At 43.1% G+C, this 18,898-nt stretch overlaps 1 protein-coding gene across 1 annotated transcript in view; it reads left to right on the top strand.

The window, feature by feature from the left end:
• rad51 (RAD51 recombinase) overlaps nt 1–18,898 on the top strand; it is a 131,276-nt gene that overhangs the window by 90,780 nt on the left and 21,598 nt on the right. The window contains exons 5-6 of the mRNA XM_038783538.1: nt 17,761–17,852; nt 18,438–18,532. Coding sequence (XP_038639466.1) covers nt 17,761–17,852; nt 18,438–18,532 — 187 coding nt within the window. The remainder of the gene's footprint in view (nt 1–17,760; nt 17,853–18,437; nt 18,533–18,898) is intronic.

Below are 18,898 nucleotides of genomic sequence, written 5' to 3'. Positions count from 1 at the left end.
ATTAGGTCCCTAATCGCTTAACTTGTCCATGACTTTTTTTTGTGTGAAGTGGAACTTTTTCATCTTGGGTCTACACTCGCTCTGTATTTTGTAAAATATTTCTTTAAAAATTTCACTGTTCTTCAGTCGTTTTGACCCATTAACAGATCTTTCCAGTTTACTGTGGACAGTCTCTATCCCATTCCGTTAAAGTCAGCCATACCCAAGTCTAAAATTCTAGTAGCTGAATTCATTGAACACATTGAAATCAATCATGTTGTGATCAATTTTGACAAATGTTCATACACAGTTAGACTACTAATTAAATTTGGCTCATTACTTGTAACTAAATCTAATATTGCCTGTCCCTTTGTTACATCTAGAACATATTGCTGTAGGAAACTATCCTGGACACATTCCAGAAATAGCCCCTTATAAAATGCTGATTAAAAATTGGTATTAAATTGAAAATGTAGGTATTATAAAGATTGTTGATGGGGTGGCACGGTGGTCCAGTGGTTAGCACTGCTGCCTACGGCACTGAGGACCCGGGTTCAATCCCGGCCCCGGGTCACTGTCTGTGTGGAGTTTGCACATTCTCCCCGTGTTTGCGTGAGTTTCACCCCCACAACCCAAAGATCTGCAGAATAGGTGGATTGGCCACAATAAATTGCCCCTTAATTGGGAAAAAAAATAATTGGGTACTCTAAATTTATGAAGGAAAAAAAAAAGATTGGTAATATAGGAAATGGAAATGCTACTGTGATGTAGGCAGGGACTACTGTTGGGAGTCCAGATGAAGTGCTGGGAAGAACAATAGAAACGTAACTATTTAACTAGAAACGTATGCTCCTTGTACACCTATGACTGTGTGGCCATATTCCCCTCCAACTCAAATTTCTAATTTGCTGATTACACCACCGTAGTGGGTTGGATTTCAAACAATGACGAGACAGAGTACAGAATCTGGCGAACTGGTACGAAGACAATAATTTTTCCCTCAATGTCAACAAAACGAAGGAGATTGTCATCGACTTCAGGAAGCGTAGTGGAAAACATGCCCCTGTCTACATCAATGGGAATGAAGTAGAAAGGGTCGAGAACTTCAAGTTTTTAGGTGTACCGATCACCAATAACGTGTCCTGTTTCCCCCCCGTGCTGACGCTGTAGTTAAGAAAGCTCACCAGCGACTACTTTCTCAGAAGACTAAGGAAATTTGGCATAATCAGCTACGACTCTCTCCAAATTCTACAGATGTACCATAGAAAGCATTCTGGTTGTATCACAGCTTGATATGGAGCCTACTCTGCCTAAGACTGCAGGAAACTACAGATGGTTGTGAATATAGCCCAGTCCATCACACAAACCAGCCTCCCATCCATTGACTATCTATAATTCCCGCTGCCTTGGAAAGGCAGCCAGCATAATTAAGGACCCCACGCACTCTGGCCATACTTTCTTCCGCCTTCTCCCGTCAGGAAAAAGATACAAAGGTTTGAAGTCACGTACCAACCGATTCGAGAGCAGCTTCTTCCCTGCTACCATCAGACTTTTGAATGGACCTACCTCGTATTAAGTTGATCTTTTCTCTACACCTTGCTATAACTGTAACACTATATTCTGCAGTCTCTCCTTCCTTCCCTATGTACGGTATGCATTGTTTGTACAGCATGCAAGAAACAAGACCTATCACTGTATACTAATAAATGTGATGATAAATAAAAAAATTTTAAAAATCAAATCAAAGCTTATAGTAGCATGAGATAAGCTTGTGTTGAAAGTAGGCGTGAAAGGTGCTGCACCGTTGGCGGCATTGCCTTCCACCAAAATCTTTTAAAATAGTTATTTTAAGCAAAATTTCTACTTTAACCCAAACAGCTCTTAAACCGTTTGTAAGTATTATCACGTGATCAATTTTTTTTACCACATTCTGGCTTGAATGTAAAATATCATAAGGGGACTAAGGACCGACTGCGGGTAAGGAAGGGCTGGGTGGGATAGACCTACCATTCCTGCTGCGGGACGAGGGCCGGGGGCATAGCCATTTTGCTAAATAAGAGGATGATATTTATGGCGATTAAGACTGTTACAGACCCAGGGGGGCGTCATGGTCAGTGGTGTTCTGGACAGGCATTGATAGTTCGCGTTAATGTGTACGCTCCCAACTGGGAAGACATGGAGTTTATAAAGAAGACCATGGCAGAAATCCCTGACATAGGAACGCACCGACTGATTATGGGAGGGGACTTTAACTATGTACAGGACCCATGGACAGACAGGTCGAACCACAAAACAGGGAAGGCTTCCAACATGGCAAAAGAACTCCTTTTTAATGGAGCAGGTGGGGGACCCATGGCGTTTCACCCACTTGGGAGAATGAGTTCTCCTCCTTCTCTCAAGTACACAATGTCTATTCCCAGATCGATTTCTTTGCGGTAGGGATATCAGTGCTTCCAGGGCAGGTAAGAGTGGAATACTCCGCGATCACAATCTCCAACCACGCTCCACATTACATGGATGTGAGGTTCAAGACAGGCAGTGCCCAATGCCCCTCATGGAAGCTGGGCACGGCCCTACTGGCCAACGAGGCTTTTTGTAAGAAAATATCACTGCTGGAAATGTTCACAGATTTGCTGGTGAGGGGCACACTGGTGCCTATGTTGGCACAAGCCTTAATTTCGCTGATACATAAAAAAGACAAACACCCAACAGAATGCGCTTGCTACAGACCCATCTTGCTACAGAAGTCGATAAAAAAGTACTGGCCAAAATCTTAGCCAACAGGCTAGAAGACTGCTGCTGGAGATGGTCGCAGAGGACCAGACTGGCTTTGTCAAAAGGTATACAGCTAACTTCGAACATCAGATGCCTGCTGAATGTGATCATGACCCCATCCGGGGAGAGATCACCTGAGGTGATCGGTTCCCTGGATGCAGAAAAGGCCTTCGACAGAGTCGAATGGAAGTACCTCAGAGGTACTGGAGCGGTTTGGGCTTGGAACAGGATACACCGCTTGGGTGAAACTTCTGTATAATACGTACGGACAAAAACCACTAGCACTTAAGTGCTTCCAGCTGCACAGGGCCATGAGGCAGGGATGCCCGTTATCCCCGCTTTTGTTCGCCTTAGCGATAGAGCCACTAGTGATCGCGCTCAGAACGGCAAAGAATTAGAAGGGGATCTGAAGAAGAGGCAGAGAACATAGTCTCGCTCCATGCAGATGACCTGTTCCTCTACATCTCGGATCCACGAATCAGCATGGAAGGAATTATGGCGCTCTTGAAAGACTTTGGAGCCTTCTCGAGCTACAAACTTAACGTGAGCAAAGGCGAGATCTTCCAGGGAACCCGCAAGGGGGAGGGGTAGTGCTGGAGGGGCTGCCGTTTAAACAGGCCCAGCACAAATTGCACTACCTGGGGATCCAAATCGCCCACAATTGGATAGGGGTCCACAAAGGCGGGGGGGGGGGGGGGGGGGGGGGATGCTGACAGTCAGGGACCTGTACCAGCAGCAGGGTAATAACGTTCGAAGAGCTGACAGAAAGATACAAGGGCATACCCACAATTGCCATGACAGTCACTGCTAGAGGAACTGCTGGACGCGGACAACTTGTGTAAAGGGAACTGTAGTGGCATGTATGGACGGCTGCTAAGGGGGGCCGACACCCATCTGGACAGGATGAGGGAAAAGTGGGAGGAAGACTTGGGGTTTGAAATAGGGTGGGGGCTTTGGAGCGAAGCACTGCACAGGGTCAGCTCCACATGCGTAAGGCTTAAACTAACCCAGCTAAAAGTGGTACACAGCCCACTTGACCAGAACCCGAATGAGCAGGTTTTTCCCGGAGGTGGAGGACAAAAGTAAACGGTGTCTAGGAGGCCCGGGCAACCACACCTACATGGTCTGGGCTTGCCCCAGACTTGCTGGGTATTGGACAGCTTTCTTCGAGGCAATGTCCAAAATAGTGGGGATGAGGGTGGAGCCATGCCCGAGAGTGGCCGTCTTCGGGGTATCGGAACGGCTAGATCTCTTCATGGGGAGCTGTAGAATCCTGCTCGACTGGCTGTCAGCAGCACCACCTAAAACTGCAGATTGACTGTCCGACCTGTCGGAATTACTCCAAATGGAAAAAATCTAATTCGCCATCCGTTGGTCGGCAGAGGGTTTCCACAGAACGTGGAAGCCATTCACTCCGTTTTTCCAAGACCTGTTTGTCTGGGGGTGGGGAAACCAGGGGGGAGAAAAGAGAGGGGAAATCCGAGGAGGAGCGATACACAGGGAGCCACAACTGCCTCAGCAAAACACTGAGGGAAGGACAAAAGAACGGAAAGGGGAAACTGACATATCCATGTAAATAGTTAAAACCGATCTCACTGTAAATAACTTGAATAATACTCCCTATGCGCTCTCTGTTGTAACACTCACTGTTCTGTTCATATTTATATTTGTTATGTACACCAAAAAAACCAATAAAAATTAAAAAATATATGTATATCATGACTAAATTTTGGATCAGAAACTACCTGCCAAAAAGTGGAAAAAGCTCTCCCATTGAAGTAGTGAAGTGCAAGTGAAGGAACTGGGTTAATTTTTTAAAAAACTTTTAAGCATTGCATTGTGGAACATAAGTGCTAAGTACAGTTATGGCTGTGATTAACATAACAAATATGTCTTGCACATGCAACCTGCTGTGCAATTTTTAAGGATCTATAATTAAGTCAGTTTTAAATGTGGGGATGGGGTGGTGGCAGCAGGTGTGCAGTTGGACGGTTGAAGATATGGTTAAATTGTACTATGCCTTATTCCTATTTATGAGTGATAAAATTGTAGATTCAATTCCACTCTAGTTGCAAAACACAGCCTATTGACTGGCTGAGTGAGTTTTGGAGTTACTGTCTTTGGTGTGAGGCCCCACTGGCTCTTTGAACTAATGTTAAAGATCCTGTGGCACCATTTTTGCGCAAAGCAAGGGAGTTCTCCCCAGTATCCTGACCAACGTTCATTCCTCAATCAAGTCACTTTTTAAAAAATGATCAGGTTATTATTATTTTGTTTATGGGACTTTGCTGTGCGAAAATTGGCTGTCTTTTTCCCTACATTTCATAACACTTTGTAAATCGTTTTAGGATATCCTGAGGTGAAAAATGCATGTTTTTTAAAATTTCGGCATATAGCGTATGTTGCACTCTCCCAAAAATGCCAGTATGTGATTTTATAGCTTTTGGGCACAAAAGATATTTAACTGACCATCAAATATCTATCCACAAAACAAGTACCTATTTTGTAGTTTACAGTCAATGGCACAGTAAAGTTACCTGACTCACCTTTCCAGTTAAACTGCACTCCAGATACACATTTAAGTGAGGACATCCTAGTTTTTAGGTTTATTGCTATTTACTACAGTCAAAATATGGCACCACCAAACATCTTTCTGGGGTTACAATCACCCAGGGACCCAATTACGATTCCCTGCTCTGTCCATAGACAATTTACATTTATTTTGTGCAAATCATGGGTACAACTCAGATCGCCAAATAGGGTAGAACTGGAGTTTAGTCTTGTACAATTTGAAACACTTCTCTTCTGGGGGGGTCACTTTACATATTGTGCTCCTCCAACAAGCACCAAGTGAACCGTTCATTAATGTCAATCACCTGAATACTATAAAGAAAGCAATTAGAGATGGACAACAAATGCTGGCCTTGCCAGCAATGCTCATATTAGTGAATGAGCAAAACCCAATTAATATGCAATTGACAAACCAGTGCTAGTTTATTTAGTAGACCTTTCAAGAACACGAGCGTGGAGACGTTTGTACTACAGTTTCCATATGACTGCTCCTTAAAACTGTTCTAATGGATTACATTTTAACACTTTAAATTTATTTCATATTTTAATGACCTGTGTACAGTATTTATGTGGCCTTTTCTGTTAGGCTTTGGTCAATGGTGACCTCCAGGATGTTGATGGTAGAGAATTTGTAGATGGTGATGTCATTACCTGTCAAGGGCAGGTGGTTAGACACAATCCCTTAGGAGATGGTCATTGCTTGGCAGTTGTGTGGTGTGGATGTTACTTGCTTACTATTTAACAAGCCTGAATGTTGCCCAGGCCTTTCTACATGTGAGAGCTGACTGCTTCATTATCTGAGGAGGTGTAAATGAAACTAACAGAAAACTGCAGTCATCAGTGTATGACCCCACTTCTAATTCATGAAGAAGGGAAGATCATTGTTGAAATAGCTGAAGATGATTGGACCGAGGGCCCACTCCTGAGGAACTGCTGAAGCAATGTCCTGGGACTGATATGATGGGCCTCCAACAATCACAGACATCTTCCTTTTACGCTGGATATGGCTCCAGTCAGTGAAAGACTTTCCCCCAATTCCCATTAGCTTTTTGAAATTTGAAATAGTCAGTGTCCTCTGGATGTCCTCACCCATCACCGTGGTAACTTCGAAAGTACAATCCAATTCATAAGAGATAACATTTTTATGAAACCATTTTGATTGTTTCCAGTAGGTCCTTCCCCAGCAAAGCAATCCTATATTGCATCTGACTATTTCACTGCTTCAAGCATATTTTCAATTACTAATGTGAAATTAATGAGCCAATATTTATCTGGGTCCATCATGCCACCTTCTTTAAAGATGGGGTCTACGTAAATTTGAATTCATTGCTTTAAAGAGTTATATTATATTGTAGTTCCAAGTGATACTTTGTAGATATGTCTGGTTCAGTATATCATGTTTTCACTTAATCTGCAACCTGGGGTCCAAGAAACGCAGTTTTGAACAACAAATCTTCTTGATAACCTTGGCAGATATTATGTTTGTTGGAAGTTCTTTAAGAGCACCAAAAAAGCATAACTAAACAGATTTGGCTTCCAAATTCACCCAGTTTTCATTTGTGACTCAACATGCTGGCAGTCATGAAGGCCAAGTCCTTTCATGCCAGATTCTGCTTCACAGCTGTGTATAAGATGCAGGCAAGGAGAACAGCTGAAGATCATTGAACGTTGCTGCTCTGCCACAACCACCTCCATCCCCAACTGTAGAATTCTGACTTTATTATGAATCCCCCAGCTGGTTGCCTAGTAGGGTGCAAGTAAAATACTTTGATTTTCTGGATTGATCCAAATTTGAGCCTCAAAATTATTGGTCTCACAGGAGTGGAAAGAAAGCCATAAATTTCACATGTTTTGAATTTCACCAAAACCGATAGGATACTTGGTAAAGATGCAACTTTGAAAATCTGACCCCAATATTAATGGAGAGCTGGAAAGGATGCAAAGAAACTGAAATTGGGTGAAGAAGCGATAATTGTATGGAGATTGGGCTTAAGTGGTGATTATTGGTTTCTCGCCACACTCAGGCAAGATACTGATTTCACCAATGGGAGCGGACCAATTCGATCGCAAACGGATGGGCGCCCAGCCGGTTCTCGATTCTGGCGCCTCTCTTGATTTAACGACAGAGTCACGCTCTAGCTTAAGCGCAACGCAGCCATAAAATTGCTCCCAACGTAACTGGAATTTACCAAGCTGCATTGTTCATGTGTAAACCAATGCCCCTCCAACTTTGAAGGACCTATTTTCAACCACCCCATCTGTATTACAATATTCCTCATATGGAAGTGCTGCATTTAAGGGGTGTGTTAATGTTTTTAAGAAAACATGGTATCAGTAAAAAGGGTATTCCTGTTTCTCATCAGAATCTGTCTATCTTTACTGCCATGTCCTTGAGACATGAAAGAGATTATAAACTGTTAAAATAAAATCATACGCTTTTGCTTATTCAAAAAGGGGAACTTGCTGATCCAAAAGGTGGCCGCAACAGATCACATGACTCACAGGTTGGCTAGTTTCTGGAAATTTCCAACAGCAGTTACAGGGCAAAAGCTCGATCCTCAGCCTTATGGAATCTCACATTGTGTGCAGTTCTGGAATCCACATCATAGGAGGGATATGGAAAGGGTGAAGACGAGATTTAGCAGGAGCCTTTTAGCTATTAAGAGAGATTGTATAGACTGGGATTGTTTTCCTTGGGAGCAGAGGAGACTGAGGGGGCACATGATTGAGATGTATAAAATTGAGGGGCATAGATACAGTAGACAAGAAGAAACTTTTCCCCTTGGTAGAGGGATGAATGACCAGGGGGCATGGATTTAAGGTAAGGGGTAGGATGTTTAGAGGGGATGTGAGGGAAAACCTATTCACCCAGAGGGTGTGGAAGTCTGGAACTCACTGCCTGAAAGATGGCGGAGGCAGAGACCCTCATAACATTTAAGAACTATTTAAATATGCACTTGCAATTCCAAGGCATACAGTGCTGGAAAATAGGATTAGAATAGTTAGGTGGTTGTTTTTGACTGGTGCAGATGTGATGACCTAAGGGAGTTTTCTGTGCTGTTGACCTCTATGACCTCCTTTTGAGGGCATATTCTAATCAACAGGGACCAGCAGATGATTGGTCTCCCAAGCTTTGTCCTGTAACAAAGGGAGGGCCATTGAAACTCATTATACCTGCAGATGTGCCAAAACCCACCATCTATCTCCCAAGGTGAACAACAGAGTGTGACCAGAAGCTTGGAAACCGCTTGTTAGCCTGCAACTGACTCATGAATGTGCAACATCACATGACCTAATATTTCTGGTCTAGTGTCCGTGAATGGATTGCTTTGCTATGTGACTTTGTACCATCGGACTGCAGAGGAGGGATTTTACAAGATTTGATTGTAAACTAAACACTGGCAAAGGTTTATAAACCGAAAATGCTGGGAATACTCAGCAGACCAGGCAGTATCCATGGAGAGCAATACCCAACCAATATTTTAGGTCAATTACATTTTATCAGAAAGATAAGACGTTTTGATGAAAGTCCATCAGTCTGAGTCACAGTCACGGCATCAGTCTGAGGTACAGATGCTGCTTGACCCAAATATCTCTAGCATTTCCTGTTTGTGTTTCGGATTTCCAGCATTTGCTGTATTTTACTTTTGTATCCCTGACCAAAAGTTGCTGGGCAACATTAATAATACATTAATGTATCATTATTTTAAAAGTATTTGCTTTGTTGGATTGTATACCTTCAACTCTCCAATTCACTAGACTGCTGTTTAAAATGGACCAACCTCCCAAGGTAATCTGAGGAGGATTAATGTATCCCTTAATTTTCCTGAAAATACATTCTATTTACTGCTCATCATGACTTTGTAATTAGAGAATACAACTTTGAAATTAGTTATTGCAATTTCCCCTTTCTTCTTCAACCCCACATTTATATATCGATACTCTAATGCAGTGCTTCTCAAAGTGTGGTACGCGTACCGGTGCCGGTACTCGAGCCATCGTCTGCCGGTACTTGGAGTGTTTCCAGAAAAGAAAGAGACAGTAATCCTGGATTGGCTTGTTTCGCTTACCGGTCCCTGGCACATTGAAAAAAAAAAACTGCCGGTACACCACATCAGATAGTTTGAGATGCACTGCTCTAATGGATATTTTGCAGTTGGTCATCTTCTACATTGGTTAATTTATGGTGGTGAGTTAGGGACTTCATTGAGGATAGTATTTTTAAATCTCTTCAAAAATATTGTGGTTATTCTCCATTTTGATTGTGCAATGATGAAAAACCACTAAAGTAAGAATTTTATGTTTCTTAAAATTAACACTGTTCGAGTGTGCGGTTAAAGGAAACGTTAGCATACGAGTGGGAAGGATTTTAACATTTGTACATTGTTCATGCAATGCTATAATAAGCTTTTTTTTTTTTGCTGGATGATGCTTTTGGCAGAAGAGGAAAGTGTATTCCAAAATATATAATTCCATCGTTGGTTTGTCTTCAGAAACATCCATGTAATTTTCTTCTTCCAACTTGAAAAGAACTAATGAAGATTTTTTTTGAATAAGCCCTGGAGTTTAGTTCAAATTTAATTTGTATGAAGTAAGCAGCATATTTTGCCAAGATGTCACCTGTGTAACAGCTTAATGAGAAGTTCCCTATTTTGTATTGTACATATTTGGTCAAAAATCAAGTTCCTGCTTGCTGGTAGTATTGAAGTAATATCCAAGTAAAGGCATCACCAATATGTCACATGTTTGTTCATAAGACCCCAGGTTCGGTCACTGGCATGTGCTGAGTTAGCTCATCTAGGGCAGCAGTTGGAAGAATGCAGTAATCCTCAGTATTGCTAGGCAGGATGAAATTGAACCTGGTTGTTGTACATTGACCTCTGCTGAAAACTATACATGTATAAACCAAGGGGCAGATTAGCTGTAATGCCGTAGCAGAATATCATTCTTGGTTCCACCTCTGTTGTTGGTTCCTGCTTGAATCATAATAACTTGATTATCCCTCTCACACTCCAAGTAGATCTTCCAAATCTTGGCATTGGGCAGGCAACCAATCCTGGCATTGATTAACATAGTTGACCAACAGATATGGCAAAATGACCATAGCACCATGCTGGTGGAGGCTATTCAAACGTGGGGAGTAAAAGGGAATGAGTAGAAAATATCATAGTCTGGGGAATACATACTGTTCTCTGCAACCAAGACTGAGAGTTGCCTGCCCAGTGCCATGGATTGTAATATCTACTTGGCGTGTGCATGAAGCATTTGGAACTAGCAAAATGATCTAGAACGACACAAATTGAAGTAAATAGGTTTGGCATAATAGTTGCAAGATGAACAAGTTTGGGAATTAAGTATGCCTAAATGAGTCAGTTAAGGCACATACTCCTTTTGAAGTAATTGTTTCTCCTTCTACCACCCTGAAGGGCAGCAGGTTCTAGGCCAGTACCACTTACTGCAAAAAAAGTAAAGATTCTTCATCTCTTTTTCCTGCATCTCTTACTCAAAACCGTAAACCGTTGCCCCCTAGTCGTTCTACCATTCGCTAATAGGAAAGCTTTTTGGAAGGGAAAAAGATTCCAGTGTGAAGGCCATTTTTAGCTATGAGGCGAGGTTTGATAAACTTGGTTTATTCTCACTGGAACGACGAGGTTGAGGGACGACCTGATAGAAGTCCACAAAATTATGAGGGGCATGGACAGAGTGGATAGTCAGAAACTTTTTCCCAGAATGGAAGAGTCAATTACTAGGGGATTTGGTTTAAGATGTGCGGGGCAAAGTGTAGAGAAGATGTGCGAGGGAAACATTTTACACAGAGGGTGGCGGTGCCTGGAACTCGCTGCCTGAGGAGGTCGTGGAAGCAGGTACGATAGTGATGTTTAAGGGTGTCTTGACAAATACATGAATAGGATGGGGATAGAGGGATACAGACCCCAGAAGTGTAGAAGATTTTAGGTTAGATAGGCAACATGGTCGGCACAGAGTTGAAGGACTGAAGGGCCTGTTCCTGTGCTGTACTTTTCTTAGTTCTAAAGTACCTTCATCGGATGCAAATGGGGTGCCTGACAAAGCTCCATAAGACATTTGACTCACTGTTAAACCTCCATGATAAATGAGAGAACAAGGTTCCAAACCAATTTCCTGCTGTTGAGAAACTGATTTTTGGCCTCCCGCCAAATCTTACAGCCCCGTCAGCCACGATTCACAATTTAGAATTTAGAACAGTACAGCACAGAACAGGCCCTTCAGCCCTCGATGTTGTGCCGAGCAATGATCACCCCACTCAAACTCACGTATCCACCCTATACCCGTAACCCAACCAGTCCCCCTTAACCTTACTTTTTAGGACACTACGGGCAATTTAGCATGGCCAATCCACCTAGCCCGCACATCTTTGGACTGTGGGAGGAAACCGGAGCACCCGGAGGAAACCCACGCAGACACGGGGAGGACGTGCAGACTCCGCACAGACAGTGACCCAGCCGGGAACCGAACCTGGGACCCTGGAGCTGTGAAGCATTGATGCTAACCACTATGCTACCGTGCTGCCCACCCACTATGCTACCGTGCTGCCCAATGTTGGTAAGAACAGGGTATTTCACTGTGTCTCCATAAAGTGACCTGTGGTCTTGACAAATGCAACTTAATAGGCCGGTGTCCTTTATTTAGCGCACAATTTTATTTTTGAAAAGTTCAATCTATATTCCACAGAGCTCATCTTCACAACAGCTGAGGTAGATTTTTGTTGTTTTGGGAATGGGCAGGCACGTGGCTTTGAGGCTGAAGATTAGCCATGATTGTACTGAATGGCAGGGCAGGCTTGAGAAGCTGTCTTGTCTTGCTGCCTTGTGTTCGCTTGAAAAACCACTGGGGCAAAATGCTACAAGGTGCCTTTGAAACCATGTCGATGTGCAAAGGTTTTGTGAAATCAAGGGAAGATTAAATAAACTAAAGATATGTTCACATAATTGTAAAAGAATCAGTATTTTATTACCTGGAACAATGGCAAGAAAAGACTGTACAATATTTTACTTTACTTTTTCTTCCAGTACAGTACTATTTGAAACTTTTTACTTGGTGATAGTGGGAAAAACACTTGTGAAATTCCACTCTGCCATCTTACATGCTATATTTAAACTGGGTGATTGAGGTAGTACTTGAAAACATCAAACTTCCCTGCAGGAACCTTTTGAGTTACTTTTCTCCATTAATTCCAATAATTGTGGTCAGAAACTGTCTTCCATTCTGTTTGAACAGATTAACTATCTGGACCTGGAATCTCTGAGGGGCACTCCTGATTTTCTGCCATACTGTGAGGAATCCTGAAAATAGTGATTTTTTTAAAAAACAGCACTAATCTCCAGAAGTACCTCCCCATCAAGATTCCAACAGCCAAACATGAATCCAGCCCCAAAGGCATGAGGACATTTCCCTCTTGCTGCCTCTTCAGTCTTCAATACAGGTTGAATATCCTTTTTCTGAAAATCAAAAAACGCACTTTTTTTCAACCTCATCAACCTTTAGCACGGGAAGTCTAGCAGTTTGTCAGCACTGTTCACCTTGCGATGCTTGTGGCGAACGTGTCAAAAGAAACTTATTCCAAGCACCCTGGGTGGGATTCTCCATCAGCCAACTCCGAAATCAGGAAACGTGATTGGGCGGAGAATTGGGTGGCGGCCACTGATTTCATGCCAAATCGCAATTCTCTGGTGCCTTGACGCCGGTGTCAATGCGTTCCACTCCACACATACAGTAAACACCCTTGGCATATCATTAGTAGGTCTGACCCGGTATTCTCCGGGCCCTCTACGATTCTCCGCTGGGGGGGAATTCCCAGCGGCGAAGTTCACTTGTGCTTTTAAAAATTGTGAAATGCGTCGTGGCTGATTAGGGAGAGAAAGAGGGTATGGAAAGTATCCAATAAAGCCATAGTTTGCTGACAGTTGTGCAGCTGGCCAGGAGTCTTCTGCCAGGGCCGGAGAGAGTAGTGAGGGTTGTCCAGGAGGTGGGCTGTAGGGTCGCGGTGGATGGGCATGGAACACCATTGCGGCTGCGCACGGTGCTGATTGCCCACCATGAACTTAGTGCCACGGCCGTAAGGGTATCCCCTCAGGCCACCCCCCTAGGTGTCCTCTGGCCCCAGCTGGCCCATCAGCAGGATGGGCGCGCACAGCGCAACCAGTGCCATTTTGTTGGCTGGGGTGAGTGTGCTTGGGTAGTGGAGTGCTAATAGGCGGCTGCATCTTGTCAGCCTCTAGTGTTAATCCCAACCCTAGCAAATTCAACACCGTTTTCCATTGGGATCGACTATGTTCCACATTGCCCCGATGCTAGCCTCTCAACGGTCGCTGAATCGATCCAGTCGCGGCGCTTGTTTTGCTGTCGTAGAAGTCCATGAATCCTGTCCCAACGTCAACACCTAGTCTCAGGATGGAGAATCACACAGACTGTATTTATTATTCAGTGATGCATCTTATTTTGTCACCATTTTATTTACTTTAGACTATAGTTAACCTAGGCTCATGCTATTGTAATGTAATAGGTGCAGTATCTTAAAATTGAAATGATCTGAAATGCAATCAGCCCTGAGGGTTTCTGATAAAGGATACTTGACCTGTATTTACTGAGCCTTCTAAAATTAATTGTTAAGTCCCATTAGCCATCATCTTCAAAGTTCTAGCCAGATCTACCTCACCAAAAGGCTTAGCCATTTCATTGCTTGTCTTGTTGCTCTTTAAGCACCAGTGAAATATCTTGCATTGCCATGTCTCCATAGACTTTGCCAAATTCCAGCATTGTGTACATCTATATGTGATCTTAGAGCCTCCCACTAAAGCTGTGGTCAGACTTTCTTCCATCATTTTTATCAGTGCTGCGACTGATGGTTCGTGGTATAACTCATTGTATATATTTTTGTCTCATTCCCTGTTCTTTTCTCAGACTGTCTACTTCCAATTCTGTGCCTACTTTATTGATACTGCAATCAGTGATGCTCCTTAATTTTCCTCATTTTGTTCATCAGGCAGTAAATATGTTACCGGAAAACTATCTCTCTGGGTCTCCAGCAGCTTACTCGTCGTCACCTTCAGGGATTCCAACAATTCCCCTTTCAGCTCCGTGAAATAGCGCAGAAGGGCCGCCTGCTGCTCCTCAGCCCATTGCCTCCACTCCTCAGGGGCTCCACCGGCCGCCATTTTGTCCACCTTTCCCCGCTTTTCCAGGGGAGCTGCTGCCGTTTTTCTCCTCGCCCCACTTCGAGTCCGAACCATAAATCCCGGGGGGTTTTGCTCCAGACCCCTTTATCCACCGGGAATCGTCGAATCAGCGCCGTTTGGGACCCTTAAAAGAGCCCACAAGTCCTTTTAAAGCGGGAGCTGCCGAACTTGCGGCTTAGCTCCGCATAGCCGCAACCGGAAGTCCGGAAAACTATCTCTTAGTGACAGCTTCTGACCAAGATATGTTGCTGTATATTACTTACTTTACCATGATATTACTTCCATTTTCTTCAGTTCCACAAAGCATCACATCACATAATAACACTTTAATTTTAAAAAATCTACTTTCTTTCCCCGTTTCAACCTTAGTGTCTTACTCCCAGGGCCTTACCCTTTCATCTTACCGTTTCAATTTTTTAAAAAGTTATTGGTCTTATTTACTGCAGTGATGATATGCCATAGGACTATGGCGATTATGCTGATGTGTTTCTTTTCTATGTCATTATGTGTCTTGTGGTATTCTTAATTCATAGCCTCAAATTCCTCCCCCAAGTCCTTTACCACTACTACACAGCTCTCAATTCTTTGCAGACACAAGTTGTAGACAGAGTCGGCGATCCAGTTGTATTGATGGATTTATGCCCAGAATTTAAGAGGATATATTTAAGAAAACATGCTTTTTTATCTAAAAGCAAAATACTGCAGATACTAGAAACCTGAAATAAGGGGGGGGAATCGGGTCTGGCAGCATCTGTGGAGAGACAAACTGTTTTGAGTCCGTATGACTCTTCTTCGCGACAGGTTCGTTTGTACTGGATGCACAGAGCCATTCCATTGACTATGGAGGGACAGGAAGATCATGTTGGCAGGAGGGGCCTTATAATCCCGCCCATTGTCTTTTAGCTAAGAGCTGGAAGAAGTTACAGTGGCATAGTGAGCTGAGGCTACGGATGTATTTAGACACCAGCATGGAAATTCGATATTTGTGTTGGAGGACTGGAGCTAATATAGGTCAATGAGGATAGTAGTAAGGGGCAAGTAGGACTTGGTGTGGGATAAGATGAGCTGTATATAGAGGTCTATAAAGTAATGAGGGGCATAGATAAGGTAGATAGTCAACATCTTTTCCCAAAGGTGGGGGAGTCTAAAACTAGAGGGCATAGGTTTAAGGGGAGAGATACAGAAGGGTCCAGAGGGGCAATTTTTTCAGAGGGTGATGAGTGTCTGGAACGAGCTGCCAGAGGCAGTAGTAGAGGTGGGTATCATTTTGTCTTTTAAAAAGCATTTAGACAGTTATTTGGGAAAGCTGGTGTGGGCCAAATGCGGGTAATTAGGATGAGCTTAGTGGTAGAAACTGGACGGCATGGACAAGTTGCCAAAGGGCCTGATTTCATGCTGTAAGCCTGTATGAATGAACTGATGTCGAAGGAGTGTATGTGATCAGAGGCTGACCAGGAGATTATGAAAGTAATTTTGCCTGGAATTGGCAAATGCATAAATGAGGCAGGTGAACTATGACTGGGTGAAGGAAGACAATGTTAGGGATGAAAGTAGTCCTTGAGATGGAAAGAATGTGAGGTTGGAAGCTCAATTGGGGAAAAACAAGACACCAATATTCTAAACAATCTGGTCCATTCTAGGAGTGTGGCTGTGTAGTTCCAGGGTTTGTGGCAGGGGCTGAATATAATGTGGCATTGGTCTTCCCAGTGCAGTTGGAGAAGCCAATTCAAGACAGGATGCTGGACAAGCAGTCAAAGTATGGATGTTGTTGAGAGGTACAGCTGACTTGTCATTTGCATACCTGTGGATTTAGATCTCGTGTCTTCATGATGCTGTCAGGGGCCACTTGTAGATCTGGAAAATATGGAGACCAGGGGTGGGAGGGAAACCAATTGTTGGAAAAAGCTTGCTGTTTAGGTTTAAACAAGAGTGTCACGATTGACAGCGAAACTGGAAAATTGCACGAGCCACTGCCTTAAGTGGAGGAGCGATGTCAAGGTTGATGTAGTTTTCAAGAATAATTTGTAGATTGCTAGATTGTATTTTATTTCGATCAAATTTTATTTTGCTATCTTCCCAATTTGATCCCTACACATAACAGATGCAGATAAACTGATTTTAAACTACCAATTAGAAAAACCAAAAGTCATTAATATGTTTATCACAATTCTGGATTCCTGAAACTTCATCATAAGAACAAAGCAGAAGTAGGCAATTCAACCCCTTGAGCCTGCTTCGCTATTCAATACAAACATTAATTGATCTCATTTCCATCTTCCTGTCCATTCCCCAGAAACCTTAATCCTGCTACTAATTAAAAACCCATTATTTGTTTAGTGTTGTGGTGTTACTGCACTGTGGTGTAGAGAATTCCACAGAAGTAATTCCTCTTCAATTCTGTTTTAAATCTGCCATGCCTTAGCCTAAAACTATGGTCTCTCATTCTGGAATGTCCAAGAAGTGGAAACATCTGCTCTACGTCTACCATGTATCTCCCTTTAGTATCTTCTATACCTCAACTAGATCTCCTCTCGTTCTTCTACTTGTTCAGCATGGTAGCATAGTGGCTAGCACTGTGGCTTCACAGCGCCAGGGTCCCAGGTTCGATTCCCTGCTGGGTCACTGCCTGTGCGGAGTCTGCACATTCTCCCCGTGTCTGCGTGGGTTTGCTCCGGTTTCCTCCCACAGTACAATGTTGTGCAGGTTAGGTGGATTGGCCATTATAAATTTCCCTTAGTGTCCAAAAAGGTTAATAATAATAATCGCTTATTGTCACAAGTAGGCTTAAATGAAGTTACTGTGAAAAGCCCCTAGTCGCCACATTCCGACGCCTGTTCGGGGAGGTCGGTAGGAGGGGTTATTGGGTGAGGTGGCTAGGGTGGAAATGAGGCCTTAAGAGTGGGTCGGTGCAGATTCGATGGGCCCAATGGCCTCCTTCTGCACTGTATGTTCTATGTTCTTCTAAACTGCAGGGAACATAGGCCTAAACTGCTCAATTTCTCATTTTAATACAAGTCCTTCATCGCTGCAATCAATCTAGTGAATCTTAATTAACCCGGTGAAACGAGTGGTCTATGGGATCCTTTACAATAAGTGGCTTTAAAATGTATCCCATTATTGTTTTAACCAGCAATTAATTTGTTTTCTTTCTTTCTGGATTAAGGCCCACCTGTCAGTATCTATTGTGCTGTGGTACTATGATTTGTGCTTGCTATTGCAGGTGGAATTGAGACTGGTTCAATCACTGAGATGTTTGGAGAGTTTCGTACTGGGAAGACCCAGCTCTGTCACACATTGGCAGTGACATGCCAGGTACCTAATGCAGCAGTATTCTATTATTCTCATTTGATCACATTAGTTAAATCATTGTAGTCCTCAATTATCCTGCTTACTGAGGTTGCCTCCACCTTCTGCCGTCTCCACCAAGTATTGTTTATTTGATTTTATATATTTCATGAACTGTTGACTGTGCCCTTTTCTTTCTGCTAATGCCACTCTGAACCTACGGATCTGCTCTTCTCTGTTTATTTTGTTCTCTGCGGTAGTGCTTTTACTACACTTGATATTTTCTCAAGGCCTGCTCCTGATTATACCTCCGGGGGTATGCTTTAATGGGTATGCTTTAATGGGAGTTTTCATTTTAAATAAACATTATACAAATATTTGCGAAAAATGCATTGGGTCTGCCTCTGCCATTCTAAATAAATTATGGGGACACTAGTTTCTCATGGAAATGATATCCGTTCATTGTGGAATGCTATTGCAGTGAAGTGAACTCCTTCAGTACCTTCCAGTTGAAGGTGGTTATAAGCACTGGAAGTTGTTGATGTTAAAGGATAAATTAATTTTTTGTTTTATTGAAAGCATATTCATTTTTCCCCTTTCATTGGCTTACAGTTACCTATTGACCGTGGTGGTGGAGAGGGAAAAGCTATGTACATTGATACGGAAGGTACTTTCCGGCCAGAACGCCTCCTTGCTGTTGCTGAAAGGTTTGTTATGCAGTGCAATAATTCTAATAAATGTATCATCATCAGATTGGATGACCTTTCAAAGTTAATAGTTGACAATTATACTTGTGGGGTGGGAGGGGGTGTTTGGGGAAATATTCCTTATTAAGTTGGAGAGTTTCAAGACTGTTTGACCTTATTACTTACAATCAGTTGTGTGAATAAAACTACTGAGCCACACTGGAACTGAATGAGGTGCACTATCCCAAGACAATTATCCATAATGATCGTGCTAACAGGGCTGCCTGGTGCAGTGGGCTAGCCCTGCAGCCTCACGGCGCTGAGGTCCCAGGCTCGATCCCGGCTCTGGGTCACTGTCAGTGTGGGGCTAGGTGGATTGGCCACGCT

The sequence above is a fragment of the Scyliorhinus canicula genome, chromosome 2 (assembly GCF_902713615.1).
Source record: "Scyliorhinus canicula chromosome 2, sScyCan1.1, whole genome shotgun sequence".
Classification (NCBI taxonomy): domain Eukaryota; kingdom Metazoa; phylum Chordata; class Chondrichthyes; order Carcharhiniformes; family Scyliorhinidae; genus Scyliorhinus; species Scyliorhinus canicula.
This window is presented reverse-complemented; position numbering and strand designations above follow the sequence as displayed.